Source organism: Emydura macquarii, unplaced genomic scaffold, assembly GCF_026122565.2.
Source record: "Emydura macquarii macquarii isolate MOO-44397 ecotype Brisbane River unplaced genomic scaffold, CSIRO-AGI_Emac_v2 contig_3506, whole genome shotgun sequence".
Classification (NCBI taxonomy): domain Eukaryota; kingdom Metazoa; phylum Chordata; order Testudines; family Chelidae; genus Emydura; species Emydura macquarii.
Window position 1 is genome coordinate 10,744,603 of NW_027133643.1, and position 26,909 is coordinate 10,771,511.

The 26,909-nt window shown below is 39.9% G+C and overlaps 1 protein-coding gene across 2 annotated transcripts in view; it reads left to right on the top strand.

Moving 5' to 3' along the window:
- CACHD1 (cache domain containing 1) overlaps positions 1 to 26,909 on the top strand; it is a 186,423-nt gene that overhangs the window by 110,414 nt on the left and 49,100 nt on the right. For both annotated transcript variants that reach the window (XM_067535461.1, XM_067535462.1), the window contains exons 4-7: positions 6,914 to 7,020; positions 20,361 to 20,487; positions 23,504 to 23,648; positions 24,994 to 25,210. In XM_067535461.1, the coding sequence (XP_067391562.1) occupies positions 6,914 to 7,020; positions 20,361 to 20,487; positions 23,504 to 23,648; positions 24,994 to 25,210 (596 nt within the window). The remainder of the gene's footprint in view (positions 1 to 6,913; positions 7,021 to 20,360; positions 20,488 to 23,503; positions 23,649 to 24,993; positions 25,211 to 26,909) is intronic.

The following is a 26,909-nucleotide window of genomic DNA, read 5'->3' on the forward strand; positions in this document are numbered from 1 at the left end:
TCTATATGGTGCACACTTTGCCAGGGGGTTTCACAGATATGTGCCAACATGAGATAAATGCTGAGACTCACAAATCTGGGGTTCCATTCTGTGCCCTAGAAGGTATGTGCTGAAACTATTCTGTCTATTTTATCCCAAGCTTGATCCTTTCTGCCCATCCTTTCCAACCTGTCCCAGTCCTTTCTCTTTCCCCTCAACCCCCCAAGCTCCTTCTCGTAGTCACATTCTCCTTGCCTATCCAGTCCCAGTCTGTGTGCCCAGCCTTCCAAATTCTACCCCAGCTCCCTGTCAGATCTCTCTCTCCTCTCCCCTCCCCTCCCTCCCATCCACCCTCATTCCTCACCACACTACCATACTGGGTCCCTAGTCCCAGTCTTCCCTCATCCCTCCAGTTTCATGTCGAATCAGTGTCACCTTCCTCCCATTTCCCTCACCAGCTCCTCCTCCTCCTCTCTTTGCACAGTTGTTTTTGATCTCTGCCCTTCTCACCTCCCAGTTCAGCCTCCTTGCCCAGCCAGATTTGGGCAGATTTTCATAGGGACAGCAAAAGGCACATTCTTGACGCAGAGACCACCCTCGCTGCTAAATGTCAAGCCCCTTCTCCAAAGCAAGGGGCACAAGAGCTCAGGTGACCAGATAGCAAGTGTGAAAAATCGGGACAGAGGGTAGGGGGCGCCTATATAAGAAAAAACCCCAAATATAGGGACTGTCCCTATAAAATCGAGATATCTGGTCACCCTAACAAGAGCTCTTCAAAGAAAAGGTTGCCAGGAGATTTTAACATAGTTGAACCACATTTTTCTCCTAGCCTTCTTCTTGGAAATAACTGAACTGTTTTAGTTGCATTTTTTTTTCAAAGTTATTTGCAACCTCTTATAATGGGAGGTGTCAGATAACTTTAATAATGGGTTGTGCTACCAGTGCCTGTATGCTTTGCTTTTCTTTCTTTTTTTGTGTGTGTCTGGATCAGTGTGCTGGAAGGTATTCTTTCCATTTTAGAATTATAGATTTGCTCCTTCTATATATGTTGTTTAAAAAATCCTGTCCTCAGTTTCTGTAACTTAATGGTGGTTTAAGATAAGTTTTAATTTCTATACAGACTTTTTGTTTGTGTTTAGAACTTTGAATACTTGTGCTACTTAGTTGAAGCGCCGTCATCTCTCCTTTATTTTCCCCCATTGGGTAATGGTAGCACTTCTTGGTTTAATTCAGTTATTGAATTATCATCCTTTTTGCTGCAGCTGATCTACTTCAGGGCGTGATTTCAAAAGCACAGCAAGGTTGGGTCTCATTGGTACTCTAAAGAAATCCCAGGCCTTGGAGAAGGAAGAGCAGGGACCCTGGTGAAATTTCAGTGTGGATAATTACATTCTGTCTGTCCATACTCTTTCTCCCCTTCCCCCCATATTTTCTGCTTCCTGTTTAAACTGTTGTGCAATGTTGCTGTATGAAATTAAACAGCAACTCATCCCACCACAGAAATGATGAGGGTATGTGAGGTGGGGAAGAGTGGGTAGTGCTCTGGGTTTGTGTATACGTAATAATAGTGTGTGTGTGTGTGTGTGTGTGTGTGTGTGTGTGTGTGTGTGTGTGTGTGTGTGTGTGTGCGCGCGCGCGCGCGCAATGTGAAAATGTGTCGTCTGAATGATATATTCTGTAAATATGTGAAGTGCTTAGGGATCTTTAAGATGCAAAAAATTTATGCCCTATAAGTCTTCCCAGACAAAAATACTGTATTAAGATGGAACTAGGTTTAAGACTGCCTATACATAATTTTAGGGTAAGAACCAGAGGGGCGTGAATTGTGCAAAAACAAGCACTATAACACCCCCTCCCCCCCAATCAAACTTAATGTTAAATTTAAAAGAAGTCCAAACATGTTATGGTATGAAAATACACAATTAAGGCATGCTATTGAGTGATGCCTTCAATAACCATACATTATGATTAAGGCATTGTAGTGTTTATGGTCACAGATTAGATTAAACTGATTTTTAAAGACACATTTGATATTTTTAAAACCTTTTTTCATGGTATCACCACAGGCCGGGGTAGATAAAATAATCATTATAACTTAAGTTTAAATGCCATCTTATTTCTTCAACTGCAGCCACTGCATGAGAGTCCAATGAATTTTAAGTACATGTAAAATTAGACTTCGAGTTATTCCATTCTTAAGATCCTGTTATGAATTAAGCTCAATAAATGTTTAATGCAGGTGCTAAGTTTTCTTAATATTTTTTTAATGAATCGTAACTCAGAAACATGCTACATAACAAAGTGATTGAATCCCTATTTTAAGTGCAAACCTCAACTCATCCTCAAATATGGAGCCATGAACGGGAGGTAGTGCTGTATTATTGGAGCAACACAAGGCCCTGCTCTCAACTTGTATGCTAAAGCAGTAATTTTTGAAAACCACATCCAATCAATCCCAAAATTCCAGGGAATGGTCTACGTATCAGTGGGCAGATCCTACTGGTTTTTAGTGAAAACTGGAAAATACTGATTTTTACTTGAATTAGGCCCAGTGTGTGCCCATTTGGTACTTCGGGCAGAGGAAGCTCTCTGGCACCCTCTGTTGTTGCCTACGCATATCACAGGCATGTGTTTACTAGAGCAGTGGTTCTCAACCAGGGGTACGCAGAGGTCTTCCAGACGGTAATCAACTCATCTAGATATTGGCCTAGTTTTACAACAGCCTACATAAAAAACACTAGTGAAGGCAGTACAAACTAAAATTTCATACAGACAAAATAAGGAAGTAAGCTGTTTTTCAGTAATAATGTGCTGTGGCACTTTTGTATTTTGTATTGATTTTGTAAGCAAGTAGTTTTTAAATGAGATGACACTTGGGGGTATGCAAAACAAATCAGACTCCTGAAAGGGGTACAGTAGTCTGGAAAAGTTTGAAAACCACTGTAATAGAGGGTCACACACTTCATTGCTGAACTGTCATGCAGCTGTGCCCTTCCCCCCCAGTTGGCCCCTGCCCCCACTCTGACCAGTTCCCACTCCCAGACTTGCATTTGCACTTAAAAAGTTGGATAACACATAGTTATGTCTACACAAGCAACGAAGTGTGCAACCTCTAATTATGCTTCCTCTATATCTCTCTTACTTTTCACTTTGTTTCTCTAACCGAGGTCACCTGGAAGTTTGTTTAGTATTTGCAGTGTGACAGGAGCCACAGATGTGGTGAGCATTGTACAAGCACAGAGCAAAAAGATAAGCTCTATCCCAAAGAGCTTATTGACTGTTTTAGTTTCTTAAGTGGCTAAAGTGGAACTGCTCATCCTATCAAGCTCCAAGTTAGGGTATGTTTTCATTAATGGCGGCAAATTTGCTGCCATCCGATCGATCTATCTGTGAAGACCTGCTCAATCGATCTGGAAGTCGATTCAATTAAACCACCTCCTCAAAAGGTGCAGCGTAGTGGAGACAGTACGCAGAAGAGGATTTAAGAAGTCGATGCAAGTTAAGCAAGCTACTCAGTGTAGCTTGCGTAACCCCCATTGATTGCTGCCGAATTTCCCCATAAGTATAGACCAGGCCAATGTGTGTGACGACTTTGTAGAACTGGTTACAATTTTTCTGAATTTTGAATTTTTGACCACTTGCTTTTCAATTAAAAATATTGTTTTTAAATGAAAATCTTTGTTGTTAATTTTTTGGGGGGAAGGTTGACTAGCTTTACCTCTAACTACTTTAAGCCCTAGTATAGCAAAGCATTTGTGTGTGCTTGATTTTTAAGCAACTGGGTAATCCCATCACTACTGAAGACAATGAGATTTAAGCATGTACTTAAATTCTTTGCTGAATGTGGGCCCAAATTAGTGAATGGGAGTGAGGTGGGGTATACGATATTGTATACGTACATGCCTGTTGTTTTTTTGTTTGTTAATATTGAAACAAAGTGGACAGTATTTGTACTGATATAATGTTGCCAAAGTATTTTCTATAATTAGCATTTGTAACTAAAACTATAAGACGGGAAATTTGATAGTCTCAAAGAGCCCTCCTTCCCCAATTTCTTTCCTAACCTTGCTTTCCACCATCTTCTGTTAGAAAAAGTCTAGGTTCTTTCAGAACCTCACCTCATGCAGACTCAGGGTGGAAGGGAATTTATGATGATTTCCTAGGGATAGATTACTGGTAAAGTATTTTTGACAGGAAATGGGTAATTGATGAAGATCCTTAATAATACGACTGGATGTCAAATCCCACCAAGGTGCTCAGAGTCCTTTAGGCCCATATTTATAAGGTATTTAGGTGCTGCTGTGCTCAGTGTCAACCCCTAACTGATTTAGGAGCATAAATCTCCTTGTCAAAAAGGATATAGGCACTTAGGAGTCTAAGCCCTTATCTACACTTAAAATTTAGATCAATCTAGCTACATCACGCAGAGGTGTGAAAAATTCACACTCTAGAGTGCCATAGGTAAGCCAACCTAACCCCTGGGGGTAGTCACAGCTAGGTCTATGGAAGATTTCTTCAGCTGACATAGCTATCGACTGTCGGGGCGATGAATTATCTGTTGATGTAGGAAGTGTCTACACTACAGCGCTGCAGCTGTGCCAAAGAAGCACTTGTAGCATAGACAGGCCCTAAATCTCATCAACTGTTGATGAAGTTTAGACTCCTAAGTGTCTTAAGTACCTTTTGAAAATGAGATTTAGGCTCCTAAATCAGTTAGGTATTGTGACGCTGAGTGCAGGAACGCCTAAATATCTTTTAAAATCTGGGGCTAAGCTGCAGCAGATAAGATACACTGATGCGTCACTCTATTATTTTTATCAAAACTGATGACAAGGTTCCCTTTGATCAGATTTTGATTTGTAGTTCTAATAAAGCAAAGGCTTAGAAATGCAGCTACTATCTAAGTACTTTAAATGGGAAGCACATTTACAGTCATGTGGCATTTTAAAAACCAGACCAAAATGTTTCTATGCCTTGATTTCATTAAAGTCATTGCGTAGTTGTATAAGGGTTTGATTTATATTTTTGTATCTAAAATGAGGTTCAATTACCATTGCTAAATTATTTCACCTAGTAAATATGGAAAATGTAAAATAAAAATGTAGGCAGCCTTTCTTATTACACTGGAAGTCCCCATCTTTCCTGCAGAAAGTAGGCTTGTAACTTCCTTATATACAGACTTCCCAAGACCAAGAGGTAGTGGTGAGAGATATAACCATGTACAAGTACAGAATTTGAAGACAGTTAATGCAAGGCAGGAAGAGGAAATGTTCAGGGTAGTAAAGGGTGTATAATTAGGAGCAACGTAATGAAACCAAAAGAAGAAAAAGAATAGCTGGAACGCATTCCTAATGATATGATGTGATCTACTAGATGGTAAACAAATCTCCCAAGCCGGAATCTTCACCACTTAGATCTCGTACAACTGAACTGGACAAAGAACTCTCAGATATTCTGCCAGGGAACAAACCAGCACTCATCTGCAGATGAACATAGCCTTTTACGTCTCTAATTTCATTATTGCTGCATGTCACAAGGGATAAAATGAAAATATGCAGCACATTGCATCTATGAGTAGGATATGTGGTGGCAGATTAACACACAGGCCCCATGAGCCCCGGCCAATTTGTGGGGCCCTGGGAGCAGAGGAACCTAGATAGAAGAGGGGAGGGCCATCAGTGCTGGAACTGTGGCCCCACCCCCACTCCTCCTCTTTCCCCAAAAGCCTGCCCCCCCCACCCCCCTGAGTACTCCATCCCCGGCCAGGAGGGACCTGGGCCAAGGTAAGAGCCACCCAGAGAATCTGGGCCACCCGGGGATCCTCAGACCCTCCACGTGCCCTGGGTAGGGGTTAGGGTTCCCTGTTCCCTGGGACATGCTGCCCCAGGGCAGGTGGAAGGTCCGGGGCTCCCCACAGCAGCCAGGATCTCTGGGCAGCTCTTAGGAGCCTCGGGGGGAAGAGGAGGAATGACGCCCATGTCAGCCCCCACCAGAAAGAGGCTGGCACTACTAGTAGAATCTGTACTTTGTGGCCGGGAAAGCTCATCACTTTATCAGCTCCTCCTCCGTGGAGTGCAGCTCCTGCTGCCACTGCTCTGTGCCTCCCCGAGGCTACCACTCTGTGTGTCCCTGCAGCCCCGGGGAGGGAGGAAGCCACAGGGTGGCTGGCTGCCAGCTGAGCTCCTCCCCCACCATATGGGGTTGCTTTGCCTTCCCTGCTGCTTGAGTCCCAGTGCTGCTGCCTGCTTTGCAGACCATCCACCATGATGAGTCGGGATGAAGGCAGAGGCAGCGTGGGATTCTGGCATCAGGGAAGGCGAGGCAGCCCCACGTGGTGGGGGAGATGCTCAGCTAGCAGTCAGCACCTAGCCTGATAGGGTCCTGGTCCATGACTGAGGCTCCCAGGTGCTATGATGATACAGCCCTGCTGCTTCCTCCCATCCCTGGGCTGCAGGGACACACTGAGAGCACCACTGCTGGGGGATGGTGCTGGCTCCTCACAGCTGGGCTTCTGCACCAGAGGCATCCTGCGAAATCGGGGAGAGGGGCCAAATGCTCCCCCAGAGCCTTTCGTTTGTGCCCCCCTACTAGCCACAGTTACGTGTTGCCTCTCACTATGCCCATGTTAAAAAGGGAGGCGGAGGGGAGGGGGGCATGTCCCCCCCCCGGGCCTCCAGGGTGTGGGAGGCCCAAATGTTCTTCATGCCCAGGGCTCCAATAAATCTTAATCTGCCTCTGAGGATATGGCCCAGAAGTTGTGAGTTTTAACTCACCAAGCTTTGTGCTTTGGAATTTTCCTTTGCCTGTGCCATTAAAAATGCAAATGGAACTCCAGTTGCTGTGTACAAACTAATCATTTTTCTATAAATCCCTTGGTTAGAAACTTTTACTAAGTCCACTTTTGCTTTGCTAATCTTCTTGTTTGCCATTTCAGGTTTGATGGGAATTTTAACACCAATGTTTCTAGAACCATTAGCTGTGATAGACTGTCTACCACAGTTAATAGCAAAGCCTTCAATCCTGGACGTGATTTAAACTCTGGTAAGTAATACAAATATTTTTATTTGCTTTTGTTATTCTTTTGTTTTCCAGTAGAGTTTAACATTCTGTTGCTATGGAGGATTAACATAGTACACTATAGCAACAAGCTTTTATTTCTCCCTGAAACTGTCATGCAGTTCCTAATTTGAGATTTCATGATTGAAAGATGATACCTAAAGTAATGCCCTTAGTCTAAGTACTTTTTAAATATAAAAATGTCATGAGGACTTATTCCAGCACACCATGTATAATGCTGTTGTGATTTTTATGCCTATTCGTCTCCCAGAGTTGCTTTCCTTCCTAGCCCTGGGTGCTATGGCATACTGTCAGCTATTGATGGTGCCAAACTGAGGTGCCTCTGTGATCTTCTTAGCTGAGTTCACGTAATGTGCAGCTGCTTTTGCAGTGATACGCAAAAGCACACGGACATGTTAAAATTTTTATTTTCTTTGTCTTGTCATGGAGTTTCTATCTTGAGAGTTGATCCATTTGCTTGATACATTTTAAAGCTGGAAAGGGGCTACAGCGTGAGGTGTGTGTGACTTTCCTCTGAAGAATTCAGACTTTGGTCCCATGCCACAGGCTTTTATTTTTAATATCCTGTTGAATTTGAAATAATAAATGGGTTTTAATTTTTTTTAAGTCATTATTTTTTTGCCTCCATCATTATATCTGTTTAGGATGGATTTGGGTTGTAACTTTTTACACGATATTTTGACTACAGCCTTCCATTTAGCATGATTTTATTTAATTATTGATGTAGGATCAGCAGGAGGTGCACACAACTTTGAGTCTTGTGGGTTGTATAAAAATAAGAAGGTATTTTCCAACCTCTCACCAATGGGGTTTTCTCCCCATCCTTCTCCCCTGTAACAACTTAGAATTTGGAGATCTTACAACAAATTTGATAAGGGAAGTACAAATTTGGGCCTAGAACCTCTGGCTGCATATCCCTGTAAGTGATACATTTCTGTGGTCATAAATAAATGCTGTGAAATTTAGGAATGCTAAAACTTTGTCCACTCAAGATTTTCAATTTGCTAGGAGCCTGAAGGCCATGCTTAATTGCCTAAAGGAAGCAATTGCCACCATCTTCACCTTCAGCACAGATGTTGGCCTGGGGCGGTTAGAGGTCCCAACATACACTACTGCGCCATAATTGGAATGGAAGGCCACATACTTCCATCCATATTAAAGGTGAGCAGTCATGAACCACGTGATAGAAGTCTATGGGCTACATTTGGCCCACAGGGCATTTTTTTATTTTTTTAAGGAAAAAAATGCTCATTAAAATATCTGGGGCAGTATCTAGTGAAAAATCATACAACAAATGTCCTTACTGTAAATTATTAAAACCAAAAGAATTTAAAAAATTGAATACACTTCGCTATTCATGACATCTGTTCACTTATTCTTTTGGTTTCTTTTACTATGGCGAATTAAGTTTGTTTTGGTCAGTTTCCAGTCCATTTCACTTTCCTCTACAATAGCAAAGTGCTGCAGTATTTGGCTTGCATACTCTGACATGGAGGGAATGTTTGTTTAAGTCAAATTCCTGTGAAATCATTTATTTTACCTCTGGAAGAATGCCTGTTGGCCTTACCTTTTGTAAAAATTCTTATAAACAAATAACTTGGAGCCATAATTGCCCTTAAAATGCCCTCTTAATTAATTAATTAATTAATTAATTTGGATTTATAACAAAACAAAAACCAGGCATTTATCCAAGGATGTAGGCCCCCTCTCCCCCTTGACACAAATTACAAGATCAAAAAGTTAAAATTAATAGCCGCTTATCCCTACTTGCCAACAAATGCCAGCTCTTTAACGAGTGTGCATCCTAAAAACAAACAGTATAGGAGTAAAGCAAGAGGAGAGAGGATCAAGAATACTGTATCACTGAAGAGATGTTTCAGCATTTTTACCTGGAGTGAATCTGCTACTCTAGGTTCCCATTTGGGCTGTTCCCAAAGCACTTCTTTTAATGAGAGCTCTTCTCTCTACCCACAGGTGCTGATCAGGGAACAGGGTGTCAATAAGAGAGAAGAGAACAGTATTGGGAAAGTTTGGCAGGTGCATGGGAAAGCTGTATGATGAGTTGTATTTGGAACCAATATAGTAATGAAGGTTGCTGCTGGGTTCAGACCTCATGGAAACTAAAAGTTGTTAGATTTTAAGGATTTGTGAGAAGACCGGAGCACAGGGAACACATCCACACTGGGCAGAACTGCCAGCCCTCTTGTCAATTTGATTGAATGTGCCTTCCAGAGCTTGCCTCAAGATTTCAAAATTTGGAACATTTCCAAAGTAGTCAGCTTTCCGTTTCCCATCTTTTGAATGTATACGATTTGGCATAGAAATTTTCATTTGCTGCCCCAACTAACAACTGTGATCTATTTCTGAAAACAGAACAATTGGGATTCCTTCTAGATGGGAAAACTGACTTCCCTGGATGTTGTTAAGAAGTTTGACATATATAAAGCCTTTTGTACTGTCAGTAATGGCGGCAGTCAAGGCTCTGCTGCCTCCAAGAAGTTTTTGAAAACCAAACAAAAGAAACTGCAACAACAACAAAATATAAGCAACTGAAAATGAGGCATGGAACCATCAGCAGGTTGACTCATTTCACATAGTCCACCCCACAAGCACCTGATACAGATACATTAGAAGTGGCAATCTGTCTAATTCCCAGTAAATAAGAGTCTGTATCAGAAAAACCATCACTACCTCTATAGTTGTCACTTGCTAACTGGCTACCGCATTGGCCAAGGTTTTGAATGGACTTTAATCCCTGGAGTTGATTCCTTCTGCACAGAGGCTTGTTCACTTTCTGTAAGACGGTGTGAGAAAACTTGCTCTGCCACTAGCTATGCTGCCCCTATTTTATCCATAGAGGACTCCAGCCTCCCATTCTGTGGAGGAATAAAGAATATCACCTCCTAAGGGATGTTTATCCAACACATTTCACCAAAGAGAGATGATGGTGCCCTATCTGGACAGATGATATAGCTCTTCCCCCCAGATCCCTCTTCCACAAAGTGCTGCTGAACTGTTCGGGCTGGCGAAGATATTGGAGGTAGGAAAGTTTTAGGTTAGGAGGTTAGGGTATGGATGGAGAGTTCAAACCCTGGATGAGATTTTAGGGTGTTTGCTTGGCACCTGCTATCTGTTGATACCTTGTGTAATTACCTCCTTCTGGATCTTCCCACACCCCCTGCAGTTGACCTAGTTCTGTGGCATGTGTTACCTAAATGATAAATTTAGGACTAAGGGCTTGTCTACAAATGGAATTACTGAGGAATAACTTCATGTATGGACACTCCTATTCTGGAATAAGAGTGTCTTTGAAAGTGGATCAAGCTAAACCAGGGGTGTCCAACCTGTGGGCCGTACTTGGCCCACCAGAACATTTCATAAGGCCCATTGCCTGCTTCAACACAATATACTAACAGCCAATTCATTGGCATTTTGTTGTCATATTTACATCATTTTAGTTTACACAAGTATGTAAATAGACAATATTGTAAATAGGAACAACCTACCTAAATACATGCTAAACAAGCTGAATTTAAAATAAAAACCAATATAGATTACTTTAAATCTTTTTAAAATATGTAGAATGTTTGACCCACAGAAGGTTATGCTTAGGTTTAAGTGGCCCTCCTGTGTAATAAGATTGGGCACCACTGAGCTAAACTAAACCAAGACTCTCTTATTTGGCAGTAAGAGAAACCACACATGGAGTAATTCAGGAATAGCTTTTGCTCTTTAAATTCACACCCTATCTTAATATGTATTAACTTTCAAGTGTAAACAAGTATTGTTGCTTGTGGATCTCTGATATGTTGTTTCTGCCTTCTGAATTCTGGGACACTCTGAAAATTAAGTCCCCCAGAACTCTCAGCAAGCAAGGTTTGCGTCGGACACAGCGGCACATTTGTGAATGGGCCCTAAACTTACCACTCAGTTACAGAATGGGTTCATGGATCTGTCGCTTCTTCCAACAGGCATGAGCTCAGCATGCTTTCTTGTTTGGGTCTACTGTTCTTAAAGGCAAAGCCAAACCAACTTATCTGTGAGCCAGGTTATACTGCCCCTGAGTGTTTTGTTCTTAAACAGCTATTTCACAATTTAAATAATCTGATTTGTAGAAGCCACGTGCAAAATATAAATGTAAACATTACTGTGTTCTCCCTGGGCCTCAAATCTTAACATTTTAATTTTGGCCCACTGAACACACAGCCTCAATAAATAGAATTAGAGTGGGGTATTTGTACGTGTTGGAAGGGGCTGGAATTCACACCACACAGTCCTGGCACAGGTCTGTAGCACAGCTGCTGCTGCTCGAAAATCCATGACATGACAATAGACTCAGTTAGCAGTAGAAGTGGTTGAGAAAAGGTGAGTATATTTCATGAAAAAATTCAAAAGAATTGAACATATTTGTTTTGTTTGAAATTTTCCATTATGTTTTTCGTTGTTTGAATGAATTTAAAAAAAAAACAAAAAAAAAAACCCTTCATTTTGGTCAGGAAATAAAAAACTTTTGCAACTGGAAAATGGAAGGTTGGTAGAAAAAAATAGGCAAGGGTGAATTTTTTCACACAAAAAAATTTAATATTTAGTTGAAAATGAAGAATTGTGTTCAAAATGAACAATTGTCACATTTTCTTTGTTTTGGTTATAAAGAGGATTTCCATTGGGGTGAGGGCGACTATTTTGATGCAGTTTTTGACCAGCTCTGCTAGATGGATATGGCACATACGAGGAATCAAGTCCTGATCCTACCTCCTTCAACTGCAAATCATAGGCCTCTATCACTTGAATGAAAGGAAAACCCTTTAACTGGCAGTAATAGGTCCTTTACCACTAGATGTGAACGTCATAACGAAAGCCAAGCATGTTACTTGACCCCGCCATACCTTTACACCCCTCAGGAAGTCTAGATCCCGTGAACCTTCATCCAGTGCAGCCCTCCACCCCCCTCCCAAATAATTTTTCTCAACCTATTTAGAGCTAGAGTAACCTCCTTTTGCAGAGTGTAAATAAGGTACAGGGCCCCTGCGTAGTCTCTGTGCCTCCCTTGCACTGTGGGTCTACTTAAGTGTGAGGGGCTTGTGTGTGCCCACTGAAACTGGGTGAGTTTCACCCAAAGGGCTGACAGTTTTAAAAGTGACACTGTAAATGGGCATCTTTTTACTCATCAGGCCTGTTCCATTTATGTTTAAGGAATTGTGTCTGCCAACCCTGCTGATTAAAAATAAGGTTTTCCTACTGGTGAGCCTTGCAGAGCCGCCTGAGCTACCAGTGAGTGAGCTGGATTTAATTCTGGCTCACAATATCAGCAGACCGTTCATGGGGTTCCAGTTGCAGAATCTTTCGTTCCTGATGATGCGTGAGTCAGAACACAGCTTGACTTTCAAATCCATGGTTAAATTAGAAAGAATGTTCCTCTCGTTGTAAACTGAACAAATTCACTTTGGAATCATTAAGAAACAATAAACAAGGTTCTCTTTGATGCGATTATTTTAGAGTCACTCTTTAAGGAACGGCAGCATGTGTGTATATGTCGTGTAACATCCTTTTTTGAAGGGTGTGCTCCAGGTAGCTTATGACAGTCTTTCAAATTTAATGTTCAGCATGAGAATTACGAGTAACTGTGCTATAATGAATAATCATGTTGAATTGTTTGTAGGGTGGTTTTTTTACTACATGTTAGTGCTGCACTTTGAAGAGTAATTAGTTAATGATTCTGCCATGCTTTGAAGATGTAAAATGCAGTCTAAGTGCTAAGTATGATCGTTATCGCATTCTCTTTGAAGTTTTACAAAACTCCATCACTTAGGGGGGTCTCCTTCTCAAAGTCCTTCATGCCTTGGTAGCAATTTGTAATTGGAGGGAAAGAGAGAGAGAATATCCTTCAGTCCTCTCTTTTCAGTGCTTTTAAACTTTTTTCCCTTCATATTTGCAGCCGAATTAAGGAACTGCGCCAAAAGCTTTTGCATGTTTAGTGTTTAAATCTTTAATGTTCAGCTTCCATAACCTCTGTCCAACAATGGGCCTTTATTTCGTGACATAGTTGGTTGCAGTCTCTCTTTCATACTTGTAGGAGATGGAATCATAGCAAGTACATTTTAAACAATGTGTATGTATAGGGTACTACATATTATAGTTAATATGGAGAAAGATGATGATAATGTACTTTTCAAAAGTGATCTGGAATGGACAAGGGGGCACCGTGAGCTGAAAGCAGGGAGTTCTTTAAAGGCCACTGTCTTGGACAGGGTTTGGGAGGTACACCAAATAAAATTACTAGCAAAAGGCCCTGGACTAGTTCATGTGAATGCCGACTAGCTTGTAATTCTGGAACTGAGGGAAGTTTGACAAATGCAGCTTTAAGCTGGAAAATGGGTAAGCAATCCACCTTGTGACACATTTTGTCAAGATCATGTGCCTACAGAACCTGTCCCGAAACTGGCTTTGCTGGAGATATGAGATGATGTTAAAGAACAGTCAATCATTTTAGAGATTAAAAGGTTTGGGATGAGGGATAATAGAGCCTAAAAAGAATATCTGTTTGGTTTTGTAGCGGGAACAAGAAAGTAGGAGGACTCTGCAGGGATTTCTTGCTGCTTCAATAGATGGAAAATAAGAGTGCAATTGAAGGAAATAAAGCTTATTTTTTCAGCTGAGGTAGTCCTTGGTTATCTGACAGCAGATTGTATGCTGTGGTCATAGAAAAATAAGCAGGGGGTTATGATAAAATTGGCAGTCCCTGGAGAAGGTAGCCTTAAACTAACTCTCTAGCTAAAGGAAATAAGCCAGCAGAACTTTTTGAAAAGGAAGAGCAGCAATAGAGGACATTAAGGGCACTAGTGATGCTGGCAATTTGTTGGATGTTTGAGAACAATCAGTTCATTAGAAAAGTGAACATTTTTATTTTCTCAAGAGAGGAGTTGAATTTAAAGCGTGACTCTTAGCAAAATAATAAGTACAGCTGTAATGCAGCAATTACTAAAGTTTTCTTTAAAATTTTGCAAACTTTCAATACTGTAGATGGAATGAAACTCTTTTGAGGTACTTTTAACTGAGTAGATAAATCCCAGATTCTTCACTGGTAATATTCAAAGATATATTTCTAAAACCCCTCTTTTAAATTTTTATTTCAGTGAAATTTCAGAAATTCAACCTTTTCATATAATGAGCAAGAGATTAGTAGCCTCAGTTTCAGGGTTGTTGATATAACCACTTTGTTGAATTGTAGAAATATAGGACTGGAAGGGTCTTTAGTAGGTCATCTTGTCCAGTCCCTTGCACTGTGGCAGGACTAAGTATTATTCTAGACGAGTTGTTCTCAATCAGTGGTCCACATACCCCTGGGGGCATGCAGAAGTCTTCTAGGGAGTACATCAGCTCATCTAGGTATTTGTCTGGTTTTACAGGAGGCTACATAAAAAGCATTAGCAAAGTCAGTACAACCTAAAATTTCATACTGACAATGACTTGTTTATACTGCCCTCTATACTATACACTGAAATGTAAGTACAATATTTATATTCCAAATTATTTATTTTATAATTATATGGTAAAAATGAGAATGTAAGCCATTTTTCAGTAATAGTGTGCTGTAACAATTTTGTATTTTTATGTCTGATTTTGTAAGCAAATAGTTTTTAAGTGACGTGAAACTTAGGGTATGCAAGACAAATCAGACTCCTGAAAAGGGTACAGTAGTCTGGAAAGATTGAAAGCCACTGTTCTAGACCATCCCGGACAGGTGTTTGTCTAACCTATTTTTAAAAACCTCCAGTGAGGGAAATTCTGCAACCTCCCTAGATAATCTGTTCCATTTACAGAGTTTTTCCTAATGTCTAATCTAAATCTCCCTTGCTGAAATTTAAGACCATTACTTCTTGTTCTTTCCTCAGTGGTTAAGGAGAACAATTTATCACCCTCCTTTTTATAACAACTTTTTAGTTCCCCCGTCAGTCTTCTCTTCTCCAGACTAAACAAACCCGGTTTTTTTCCCCCCAGTCTTTCCTCCTAGGTCCAGTTTTCTATATCTTCAGTTACTTTTGTTGCACTCCTATGGACTTTCTCCATTTTGTCCATATCTTTCCCAGTGTGTGATGCCCAGAACTGGACACACTACTGCAGTTACTTATCAATGCTGAAAAGTGGCTAAATCCCAGAATCTACACTGATCAAATCTGAATTTAAATATCCAAAGTTCACAGCTTCTTGGGTGCTCAAATGTATGACACAGCACATGTATACAAACCAATAATACCTTCAAATGAACTGTGGTCTTTTCACATAAATGCAGCACCCAAAAAAGTACTGAGCACACTTCTGACATCTTCCATCAGTTATTCCACACCTGTACCAAAAGCAAACAGCTAAAATGTTTGCTGGCAGTCTGCTAACATAATTCTGAGCTGCCACCCACTTACCAACACAGCTCAGCAATTTTCTCAAGCTGCCCGTACTTGTGACCTGCAAAACCTGCTGCCAGGCAGGGAAATGAATAATAAAATGCTAGTTTAAAATAGTAAACGAATTCAGTACTCTGCTACAAAATTTTCCTGCACATACTTTGGTCTGATTTTCAGAGATGCTGAGCATCTTGTTTCAAAATGTAAAAATATTTCTACATTCTAATATTCGGGAAGGGAAAGAGGGTACAACATTGGTTTGTGTGTATGCTGTATCCTATATCTTCTTATGATGAGGAATTTAAGAGACAGTCAGTATTGCCGACCCTAAGTGCAAAAATTGTGAGTCAGGCTCCAGAAAATTATGGTTGCTTGAAAAATCATGAAATTTTAAAAATACTATATTTGGGGTTTTTTTCAGTTGCGTTGTGGTTTTTTGAGCCTTTAGGGTTCATGTTTTCAAGCTTTTCTCCACGACTATGAGGACTAAAAAATTCTGGATTTTTTTTTTAAAATGACAGCTGAGAGTCTCACCTAATAACATGACTCCAGGAATTGGGGCATAAATAAAACATTAAATATCATGATGCAGTCAATGGTATCACAAAAGTTGGCAACATGAAAGCATTTCAGATTGCGCAGGATTCCTACTCCACATAAACTACTTGCATCCCAAAGAAAGCATTTTGAAAATGGCTAAACAAAGTTTCTGCCTATAAATTGTATCCTGTCAGCTAACTACTAGGATTTTGGGGGATTTTTTTATTTAACATGCACAGTACATTTATCATGCTGTTGTTACACTGACATGTCAAGAGTAATATTAAAAAACCATTTCCTAGCCCACAAAGAACTGATAGCCTCAGAAAACATTTAGGTAACTTAAATGAAAATAGCAATATCCACAAATTTTGTTGATCTGCAGGACAAATTAATTCCAGAGTGATGAGCCCACCACTTGAGAATGCTAAATCCATAGATGCTGTTTATTTATACTGTACATGTGGGGCAGTCACTTCGATCATCCTAGCTGATATCAGTTACTGGCTAGGCAAAAGAGAGAGACCAATATTCTCAGCTTCATTCTCTTGTGTGAAAGGCAAATCATTATTTTAAGAAGGAAGACAAAGTGAGAAGTAGTGGACAGAGCACTGGAGACCTGTGTTGTCTTCCCAGTTCTGCCACTGACCTACTGTGAGACCCTGAGCAAGTCACTTCATCTCTGTGTCCCCTTTATCAGTCTTTTCTATTTAGGCTGTAAGGTCTTCAGATCAAGGATTGTCTCTCTACTGTGTTTGTACAGCGTCAAGCACAATGGAGCCTTGATGTTGTTTGGGATCTCTAGGCACTACTGAAATACAAATAATGATAAAGGACAAAAATAGCAATAGTTGTACAAAGTAATTGCACTGAGCTGGTCATAGAAAGAACCCATATAGTCACAAACCAGCCTGGGAAATCTAAGAAGGTGCTAAGCTGTTGAGGATGTTGTACGTAAATAACCATCTTCCATTCAGGTATTTGAAGTACATCATCTGGTTGTGGTTTGAAATATTCCCATGAACTGATTCCAACCCAAATACTGCAGTATCTTGATAGTGGTTGAGAACCAGAAAATGAAATTGACGTGCCTATTTTCAGCATCTATCCTGAGGGAAATGCAAGAAGTAAATGCTTCATTAAAGGTGAAATGTAAATTAGATCTTTTACCAAAGTTCTTTCAAGTTTCTAATCAAAGGAAGTGTAACATAAGTAAGGAAATCCACTTTTTTAAAAAAAATGCATGCACCTAAAGCTGATGTAGTTCTTTAACACTGTTAGGCAAAAAGCCAAAGTAATTCAGATATTTAGTTTGGTTTTAGTTTGTCACAAGTGGAAAGGGCAATTTGGCCTGAGTGGAATTGACTCCTTTCATCATCCTGATGGGTATGCAAATTTGAATCTTATATGCCAGTGAGTTGCTGTTCCTCCTCTTCTGTGAGTTTAGTGTTTTTTCCTCTTGCTTTAAGGGAATCATGGGAGTGCAGCTGTCTTATGTCATCTGTAGGAGAAACCTAGCAGTTGTGCTGCATGTCTCTTGTTTCCTTCATCTTGTGTCAGTCTTTTTTTGGTAACAGGAGAGGTACACACCTTAAGTGACAGCTAGGAAATCTCCATATGACTGTAAGAGTGGAAAAAACAACTGCTGTTTTTGTGTCTCAGATAGGGGTTCTTTGGGAGCCCAGGATTCATGGTTTTAATGTGTTCTCTCAGAGGCGGTAAATATGAGTGTCTAATTCTGGTGACCTGAATTTAGTGCACTGAATCCAGATATCTGTAATGTCTGTAAAATAATGTTAGTTCAGCATCAAATATTAAGAATTCTTGGTCATCTATAATATATATAACAACCTTATCATGAACAGACTAGATTATCTGTGTTTCTCACTGAGCCCTGTCTGATTTGTTAATGTAATTCGGTATAAATTACTGGCATACAGTTGTTGTGCTGACTTTTGTGTAGTGTCCAACAGCTGTTTCTTTTCCAGGATTAAATGCCCACTTAAAGTTTTTAAGTCTCACTTCATAAATTACAACTTTGTTGAAGCGCTTTCTGTGTTACTAATGAAGACAAGCGCAGTCTAGCGGAATGAGTAACATGCTCTAGGTACTGGAGTAGGACTTCAGGGTCCTGTCTCCAAGGATTATATTTCAAGCTCTGTTGCTCAATCACTGTTACCTTGGACAAGTTACTTAGTTTATCTGGTCCTCACTTTCCATCTGTAAAATGAGTATAATAATGTTCACCTACCATAGAGAGGTTTGCAAGAGCTTTGGGTGGAAAGTGCTGTAAAAGTGCCTGGGATGATGCTAACGATGATGATTGATTATAACTAGCAGTATCATTTTGTGCAAAAAGGGCGCACAGTTTTTAAAATAAAATGGTATGTCCATAAAGGCCAAGGCCACAATCGCAATGTAAAGCCATAGCCCATGGTAGGAGGTTCTGGTGGCAGTGGAGTTCAGGAGTGTGGTCACTGCATCCCCATTTGACCGGGAGCTTGTGTTCCCTTCACAAGCGGCCAGCTCTGATAGTTGGTACAGGGTGACAGGGCCATGGCTCTGTTCTCTATAGTGAAGCATTTGTTGGAAGCTTGGAGCAGTATTTGGGTTCAGGGAAGCACCGAGACCACCCACTGGTATCCATCCCTTGTACAAAGGAGAGTGTAGTGTGGGTGGGAGAAAGCTGCTTGCACCTTTTTCACCCTTTCCGACACTCTTACATATAATGGAGCCCTGAATGATGGGAACCGTATTTACTGAAAGTTCAGCAAAATATTTGTACCAGACTATCAAAATATATATAATAAGACATGATTTTAGCAGATCATGCCATGCCTTATAAAGGGTCATCTATTAGTTTCTTTTTGAGGCTATTTTGGTATAACGAATGCTTCAGTGCACTCGTGATCTGCCACTGAGAGCAGTAAAGGAACTTTTTCTAACAGAGCCAAATGCCTAGGGGGTTGCATGTATAAACTATATAAATAATAGACGTCTCTTTAATTTTTAACTTCCATTTTCTGTAAAGTATCCATTACAGTTAGGAATCCATATCATTTTGAGTTAAGGTCTTCTGAACATTTTCTGCCCAATATTATTTGTAATGGGAACATTTGCATGTTGTTTGCTTATCGTTGTTTCCATCGCAAACTTGAATTCTAAGAAGTTTGTAAACCTCAGTCATAAATATTTCGCAGACAGAACTACTAGGCACGTGGGATGGATTTTAGTTTTGTGGTGTTAGTTCCTTTGTAAAGTGTGTGTGTGTGTATTTGGCCATTTTCACGTTAAAGGACCACAAAAGAGCTGGTGGTTTCAGATAGATTTTTGTGTAATCACTTTAAAAACAGCTTCCTAATTCAGAGTGCTCCAGCCCCACCACTCCATAATACAGATCTGTGCAGCGGTTCCCGTTTTATTTTTGTGGACACTCCTCCATTGCTGGATGCCTCTTCCTACTGTAATGTCACCTTGTTTGTGTTTTTGTTCTTTCATCCTTCGTCCCCTACTGGCTTCCTGGTGTTAGGCTGCCTGTGCTCCTGGGCGTGGTCTGAGCTGTGTATTGAAGCAACAAAGTGAAGGTTATTTGGCAGGCTACTATCTTGTAGCTGTGAACAGATGAGCTGCTCTCACATTCTTATGAGCTGGAGGGGAAGCAGGAGGTACCTGCAACTGCAGTAGAATGTTTGCAGTGGGGAGGATTGGTGGTTGGGCAGCTTTCTTCGCCCTCCCTCCTCCTCTACTGCCATATGGGCCTCCCTTTCCACCATCCCTCACATAGGGAAATAATGCACTAATGCTTTGGGTATTTGGAGGGGACACTGTTCAGCGAGGGTTAGAGTGGCTGGGAATTCATCCTTGGGAAAAGTGGATATTTTGTATGTGCGTGACGTCTTCCAGGAGATGTTCCATGATACCATCCAATGGCTCAGGGAGCAGCTTTATGAATTGTATTGAGAATCTAGGTATTAAGGAAAGGCCCAAGTATGCTGAAGGAGCTGTTACAATCTGTTACGTCGATTCATTGCTTACTAAGGAATTGAATTCATGACAATGAAACAATGGCTAGGGAAAATGTGGTGTTCTCCACAAAAAATATTAAAGCATCATGAAGGACATGAGCATACTGAACAGTCTGGATTTTAGGAGTTAAATCAGGAACGTACATGAATGTGAGACATGAAGTTTTATCTCCTTTTCAATATTACTACTTCTTGTTGTTAGCATTAACAATTATAACTCTGGATATTCTTGTTGTTTTTTGCAAATATGAGGTATTTTGAAGATGCCATGTATAAATGCCCACTTCTCCTTTGACTTTTCTTTGCAGTCACATTCATTTTTTTCCTTTTCATTCCGTAGTTCTTGCTGACAATCTGAAGTCTAACCCAGGAATTAAATGGCAGTACTTTAGCTCAGAAGAAGGTATTTTTACAGTGTTTCCTGCGCACAAGTTCCGGTGTAAGGGCAGTTATGAACACCGCAGCAGGTATGATTTTATTCTTTTTGTGTTTAGTTGGACAAAATACTAAAACTATTCTCAAAATACCATTTTCAGTCCAGCGTCCTGTTTTTCTAGAGAATCATCATGAATGTTGAATCTTTAGGTTGTTCTAAAAATCAACAAATCAGACTTTCAGTAGATATTTTACTTGAAAGTATATTAGGACAAAATAAGATTACCCCCAGACACCCTCATCTCTCCATAGCTTCAGCCTAATAATCCTTAACAGTTGGTAAACCTTTGTAAGTGATGCCTCAGACCGCTAACTTTTTGTAGATGCAAGAGAAACACAGAAGATGGTAGAAAATCAGTTCTTCTTTTTTCTGCTAGGAAACTTATTTGAAACTTAACCATAAACTAGGGAATAAATGGTTGCATGATTTGGATATCCATGGTAATAATCCATTTATGATGTAACCCTAGAGAACAGCAGCTTCAGTGCAATATTTTTCCTCCCTGGAAGCTAGTGCCCTACACTATGAATTTAGCACCAGTGCATACAGCAATCTGGTGAAAAAGGTTGTAATGTTAAGTCCTTCCTAAAGTTGAATTTCACACCAGCCATTTTGAAATTTATTCTCCTTTTCAGGTGATATAATGCAGAGTTATTGGGCCTGATCTTGCAGTCCTTACGTGGAAGGAACTCCACACTGATTGCAATGGGAAGTTCTTCCTACCTGGAGACCACAGGATTCAGGCACACTACATCTACTTCCCTTCTGTAGAAAGGCCTCTGAATTATCCTACTTACAATTTTTTTAAATGGGTGGTTAACACTGGAGATAATAGATCATTTAGGAAGCCCTTACATCTTTGTCATTTGTCGGCCAGCATAAGAAGGCACCTCATGGTGGCCTTTTGAGAAAATCCCGTGTCCTGACTATCTTTCCTTGTGTATTATCTAACCTTGCTGGTTAATAAATCTTATCAAGGAGATACTAGTTCATGCAGGAATATTTCCATATAAGAGAGACACGATCATAGAGACTGAAAAATGTTTTTGCTTATCTGTCAATATTGAGCAATCTCCTCTAATATATATGTGTTTACCCCATAGTCATCATCATATGATCTGAGTGGCTGGGCTTGTTTGAACATACTGTGGTCTAAGAAGGTGTGGTGTAAAGATTGAGAGCCAAGAATACCTGAGTTCTAATCTCAGATTTGACATCAACTCCCTCTGTGACCTTGTGCAAATTACTTAATCTCAGTTTCAGTTTCTCCATATGAAAATTAGGAATCTTTTTTACCAGTACTTACATCTGAGGGTTTGTTGGATGAATTAGTTAGTTAATTAACTAAGTGCTTGAAGATCAAAAGTACTGTGTGTTAGGTATTAATACCAGTGTAGAGCCGCCGCCTATTCTATAATCAAGAACTTATTTGTGCCAGCTGTTTGTGTCAGTGCCTTTTCTGAAATCTTCTTCATTTCCTCTCATAAGACTTCTGTGGGTGATTTTGATGTACTAAAAATTAGATCCCAAAACTCATGCTTAAAGTCAAGTAGTTTTAGTCTATGCTAACAGGGAGAAAGGGTACTGCTGGTTTTGACTTCTTTATCAAAGATCCTTCTACTTTGTTCCAGCTTTGGGACCCTGAAAAGAGAACTTGGGTAAATATTTCTCACATACCTCATGGTATCTAAACATCTACACATTTCACCAAGTAGTATATTTTGATGTTGGCAAACATACACACGAAAATGTTAAGTGCCTTTAGCAGACTTTGACAAATTTTGATAATCCAGTTTCAAAATGTACAGATAAGAAAGGCTTGTGGAGCATGATCTATGTGCATTACATTCTAATGCATTAATAGAAAAGCTCTTCCTGGCAGAAGCCTTTGTCTCATTGTGATGAACCTAACCTACTGTGCTAATGCAATTATACACAGCTGCACAGGTTTTTACTTGTCATGTAACCAGCAAATGTCCAGTATTGCATTCTGCTCCATATGGGTAAGATTGACTGCATCAAGTGCTCGTCGTGAGGCCTTTACACTTTGTCACTCTTACTCATTTTGTTTCCAAAATCCTTTGTGCTATGTATGCTGAGACAGTTACAAACCGTCGCCCCAAACACTGTCACCACTGATGCTTTAACAAAACAGGTCATTTACTGCCTGAAAGGAGTTGCTGGTTGATAACTAAGGCCAAATGTTCCAAAATTAGGGCCTAAAATTGGGCACCTACATGTGTAGACACCCAAATAAGAGGCCTGATTATCAGTGGTGCTGAGCACCCACTGCTCCCATTAGGCTGAGTGTTCAGCATCTCTAAAAATCAAGCTCTTTTTATCCAAGTGATTTAATCAGTATTTAGGTGCCTAATCTGCAGGTACCCACACATGAACATTTGGTCTAAATATTGTAGCTGCAGTGTCAGTTGTGTGAACCATTCTACAGTTGTCGGAATATGCTGCTAGTCAATTATTATGCAGGGGTTTGTTCAGACATTGTCACTGAGTTAACACGTTTCTAAAAGAATTGCAGGTTGCAGAACCCCTGGAGGTCCATCTGCCAAAACAGTTATTGTGTGGTCTTGTTATTGCAACCCTTGTCCTTCCTCACCCCCTTTCTTCCCTGTCCTTTGTCAACTTCTCATTGCATGACATGAAATTAGGCTCAAATCCTGCAACCCTTATGCGCAAGCTTAACTTGACTCACATGAATCATCCCTTTGACTTCAGTGGAACTGTTCAAAGTAGTATGAAGTAAAAAGTAAGTGGTTGCAGGATTTGGACCTTAAATTGTAAACTCTTTGGGGCAGGGACCTTACCTCACTCTGTTTGTGAACCCTGTGACCTGACTAATGCTTCCTTGCCCTGAGATCCTACTTGTAAATTCATTAGGTTAAGTTCTCAAGGTATTCTTCACTAATGTAAGATTTCATGAAGCCAAACAATTATTCCTTTTTTCTTTTCCTTTATTTTTGGTTGTAAACTACAATGAAAATTATAACCTGAGTGTTCTTCATGGTGTCAATATGTTTGTGTCATTTCAGACCTGTCTATGTATCCACAGTTAGACCCCAGTCTAAGCACATAGTTGTCATTGTGGACCATGGGGCTTCAGTCACAGAGACACAACTTCAGATTGCTAAAGATGCAGCTCAGGTTATTCTGAGCTCTATAGATGAACATGATAAGGTGAGTTTGCGCTAAGCCACTAGTGCATCTTTCCTTAGTTTTAAGCATCTTGGGTTTTTCTTGTTTACATTTTCATTTTTGCATGCATCTAAAACAAAATCATATTTCTGAGTTATTTATATGAAATGCTTTCAGTTTTTTAGGAAACATTTTGTAACCATTTTTGTAAAGGGAAGTATTGTGATATAGTGCATTAGGTACAGGACCAGATGTTAGAAGAGCTCTGTACTAAGCCCAGTTCTACCATTTGGCACACTGTGTGGCCTTGGGCAAATCATTTAACCTCTGAGACCATTTTCCAGTCTGTGAAATGAAGATAATTTACTTCACTGCCTTATGGGGATGGTGTGACACACAATTAATGTTTGCAAAGCTCCCAGAGAGTTTAGATAAGAAAAGGAGAAGGCTAAAGCACAGGGGCTGGGTGTCAGCAGATCTGGATTCCATTTTGCAGCTATGTTGCAGACATATTGCATGACACTGGGGGTCACTTAACCTTTCTCATCTTAATTTTCTTCATCTGTAATCTAGGAATAAGATACAACTCCTGGAAAAGGTTTTTAAATCCTATGACACAAGGTACTAAGGTTCCAATACAGCAGAACACTTAAATGTGTGCTTAAAGTTATGCAAGTGCTTAAGTATTTTGCTGAATCAAGGGCTATATGAAGGAGAAATATTTATTATAAGTTAAAAAACACTCTTATTAATTACGTGATATCTTAGTAATTTTGAAATCTGTTTTATAGTCACACACTTACAGCTCTTCCAGTATGCAGCAGTGTCTTTATTGTCACTACTTTTGCATCAGTCATGGCTCATAATAAAATATGCCACTTATTTCATAAACTGTATTTTACTGATACATTTAATAATGAAAGGATTATCACTGCTTTCCTTAGCTTATCTACAGGATAAAAAGTTGTGTTGCATTTGTCTTACTTTCAATGAAATATTAAAAGTACGGTAAGTTAGTTTATTGCTCACTATTTGCCTATGGAAATACCCTAGTTTTTTCCACAAGCACTCCATTTTTCTGTAGGCACTGGAGATTTATTGAAAATGCTCTTTGCAGATTATATATAGCTTGCTCTCACTATTATATGTGAGCAGAATGAAGCAGATTTCATCTGAGAAACAAAGGCCAAAGTTTCTTTTCCCGTTAATCAGCATAAGTCTAATCCTTTTCAAATTTGATGGATTTATGCTTCAAGCATTTTATTTCTTAACAATTGGTTTTAAATCCACAGAAACTCTTCTATTGGTTTATCATTGTCTATGCTATATCATTACATAAAGAATTATAAATGGTAAAATAATCCAATGTCGTTTGTTTTCTTTTAAGATCTCAGTGTTAACCGTGGCAGACACAGTCAGAACCTGCTCACTGGATCAGTGCTATAAGACGTTTTTGTCCCCTGCCACTAGTGAGACAAAAAGGAAGATGTCCACCTTCGTTAGCAGTATAAAGTCATCTGACAACCCTACCCAGCATGCAGTGGGATTTCAAAAGGCATTTCAACTGATACGAAACACAAACAACGGCACAAAACTCCAAGGAAGTAAGTCTGTTGTTATACAATCCTTTCTATTATCCTTTTTAAGTTGGCATATTTCTTTTTTATCTGAATTGTTCATATTGAAGGAACCTGGGCCGGGCAGCATCTCCAATATTAAAAGTATTTTCCATCTTGATCAAATAGCATATAATGGATTTTAAATCCACTTATTTAGTGGCTGCTGAAATTGTCCATTACATTTCATTTGCTTCTTCCACCCACTGTCCTTTGCCTCCCTTATTATCTGTAATGTATAATTATGGGGATGAGTTGCAAGATCTCTGAATTATTCCCCAGATGTGGATCCTTTCTAATGGTAATCATTAGCACAGCAACTTCTTTGACTGACAGGTGAAATTCCCATTTGCACAGATGTGCTCTGGCTACCTAAAATCCTTGGGAACGTATTAATATTTCCCATCAAAAAAACATTCACACAGAAAAACAACTGTGCCTGATATGATGTGTGTGTGTGTGTGTGTGTGTGTGTGTGTGTGTTTGGGAGGCCTAACTATATTTTCACTCATCAAAGAAAATCTGCTTGAATTTGTGTGTCTAAAGACATGTAGAGTAATTCATATCTATCCCCATGCTTACTATTTGACTTTAAAAATAAATACACAATAGCCAAACTAACAAAAATGTCTGGGAGAGAGGAAAGTGGATGGCAGATTCTATTGCCCAGAAGATATTTAAGGGGGAAAAAAACAGGGGGGGGGGGGGGTTGAGACTTGTGTTCTTTAGTAACTGATTGCATTCAAACTGAGAATTTGTTCAATCAAGCAGCGTTGCATTTTCTCAGCCATATCAACATTCCCGGTGCCAGTGCAGAGTGGAAAATCTGGACTGATTTGGGGTTTTAATCGGTTTGATTTTGGTGTACACTAAGGGCTCACACACTTTACAAATAAACTAGCACCACAAAACTAAAATGAATGGGAGTCTTTCCATTGTTTCGAATGGGCATTGGAGAGACCCTTAACTGAAACTTTCTATTATCATAAGAAAAGAAAAAGCAACAACATAAATCCAAGGAGCCTAGCTCTAGACCTAGAGCAACGGAGTGAACTGCGCTCCCTTTTCACTTTGTACTCCTCTAGATTGGTGAGCATTGGGATCTGTCATTTTTGCTGTTGGGAGTTCGGTTGGCTTCTTGAGCGATAGGCCCAACATATCTGCTATCTTGTATTTATGTCTAGTTCAGCTCAAACATCAGGGCTGTCAAGGGCAGGCTTTTAACGTCTTCTGACCGAGTGAGGGAGGAGTAGTGGCCTGGTGATAACAAATCTAATTCTGCTGAAATTGGCTGGTGTAGATCTTGATTAGTCATCATTAGTTATTTCGGAGAACATTGACTAGAGATTCTTACTTCACCCTCATACATAGCTCATTCCTTGTGTATTGGGAATAGAAGACATTGGCATATTGTTCTGCAGTGTGAAAACACGTTTTTTTTTTCAGTTTCATGAATAATATTTGTTGTATTTTAGGCACTGCTATGTAAGGACACATTATTTGAAGCTTAAAGTTCAGTGCACATGCTCTCCTTTTAAGGCTGTGCGTGAGAGTGAAAGAATTTTTAAGATTTATTATGCGTACAACAAACCTGAGAGCCAGGGGGATGGGACACAGTGGTCTGAGAAGAGGATGTGTGATGCACTTCCATTTTCTTGTAAACCATCCTCTTGTGTGTTTTTTGTTT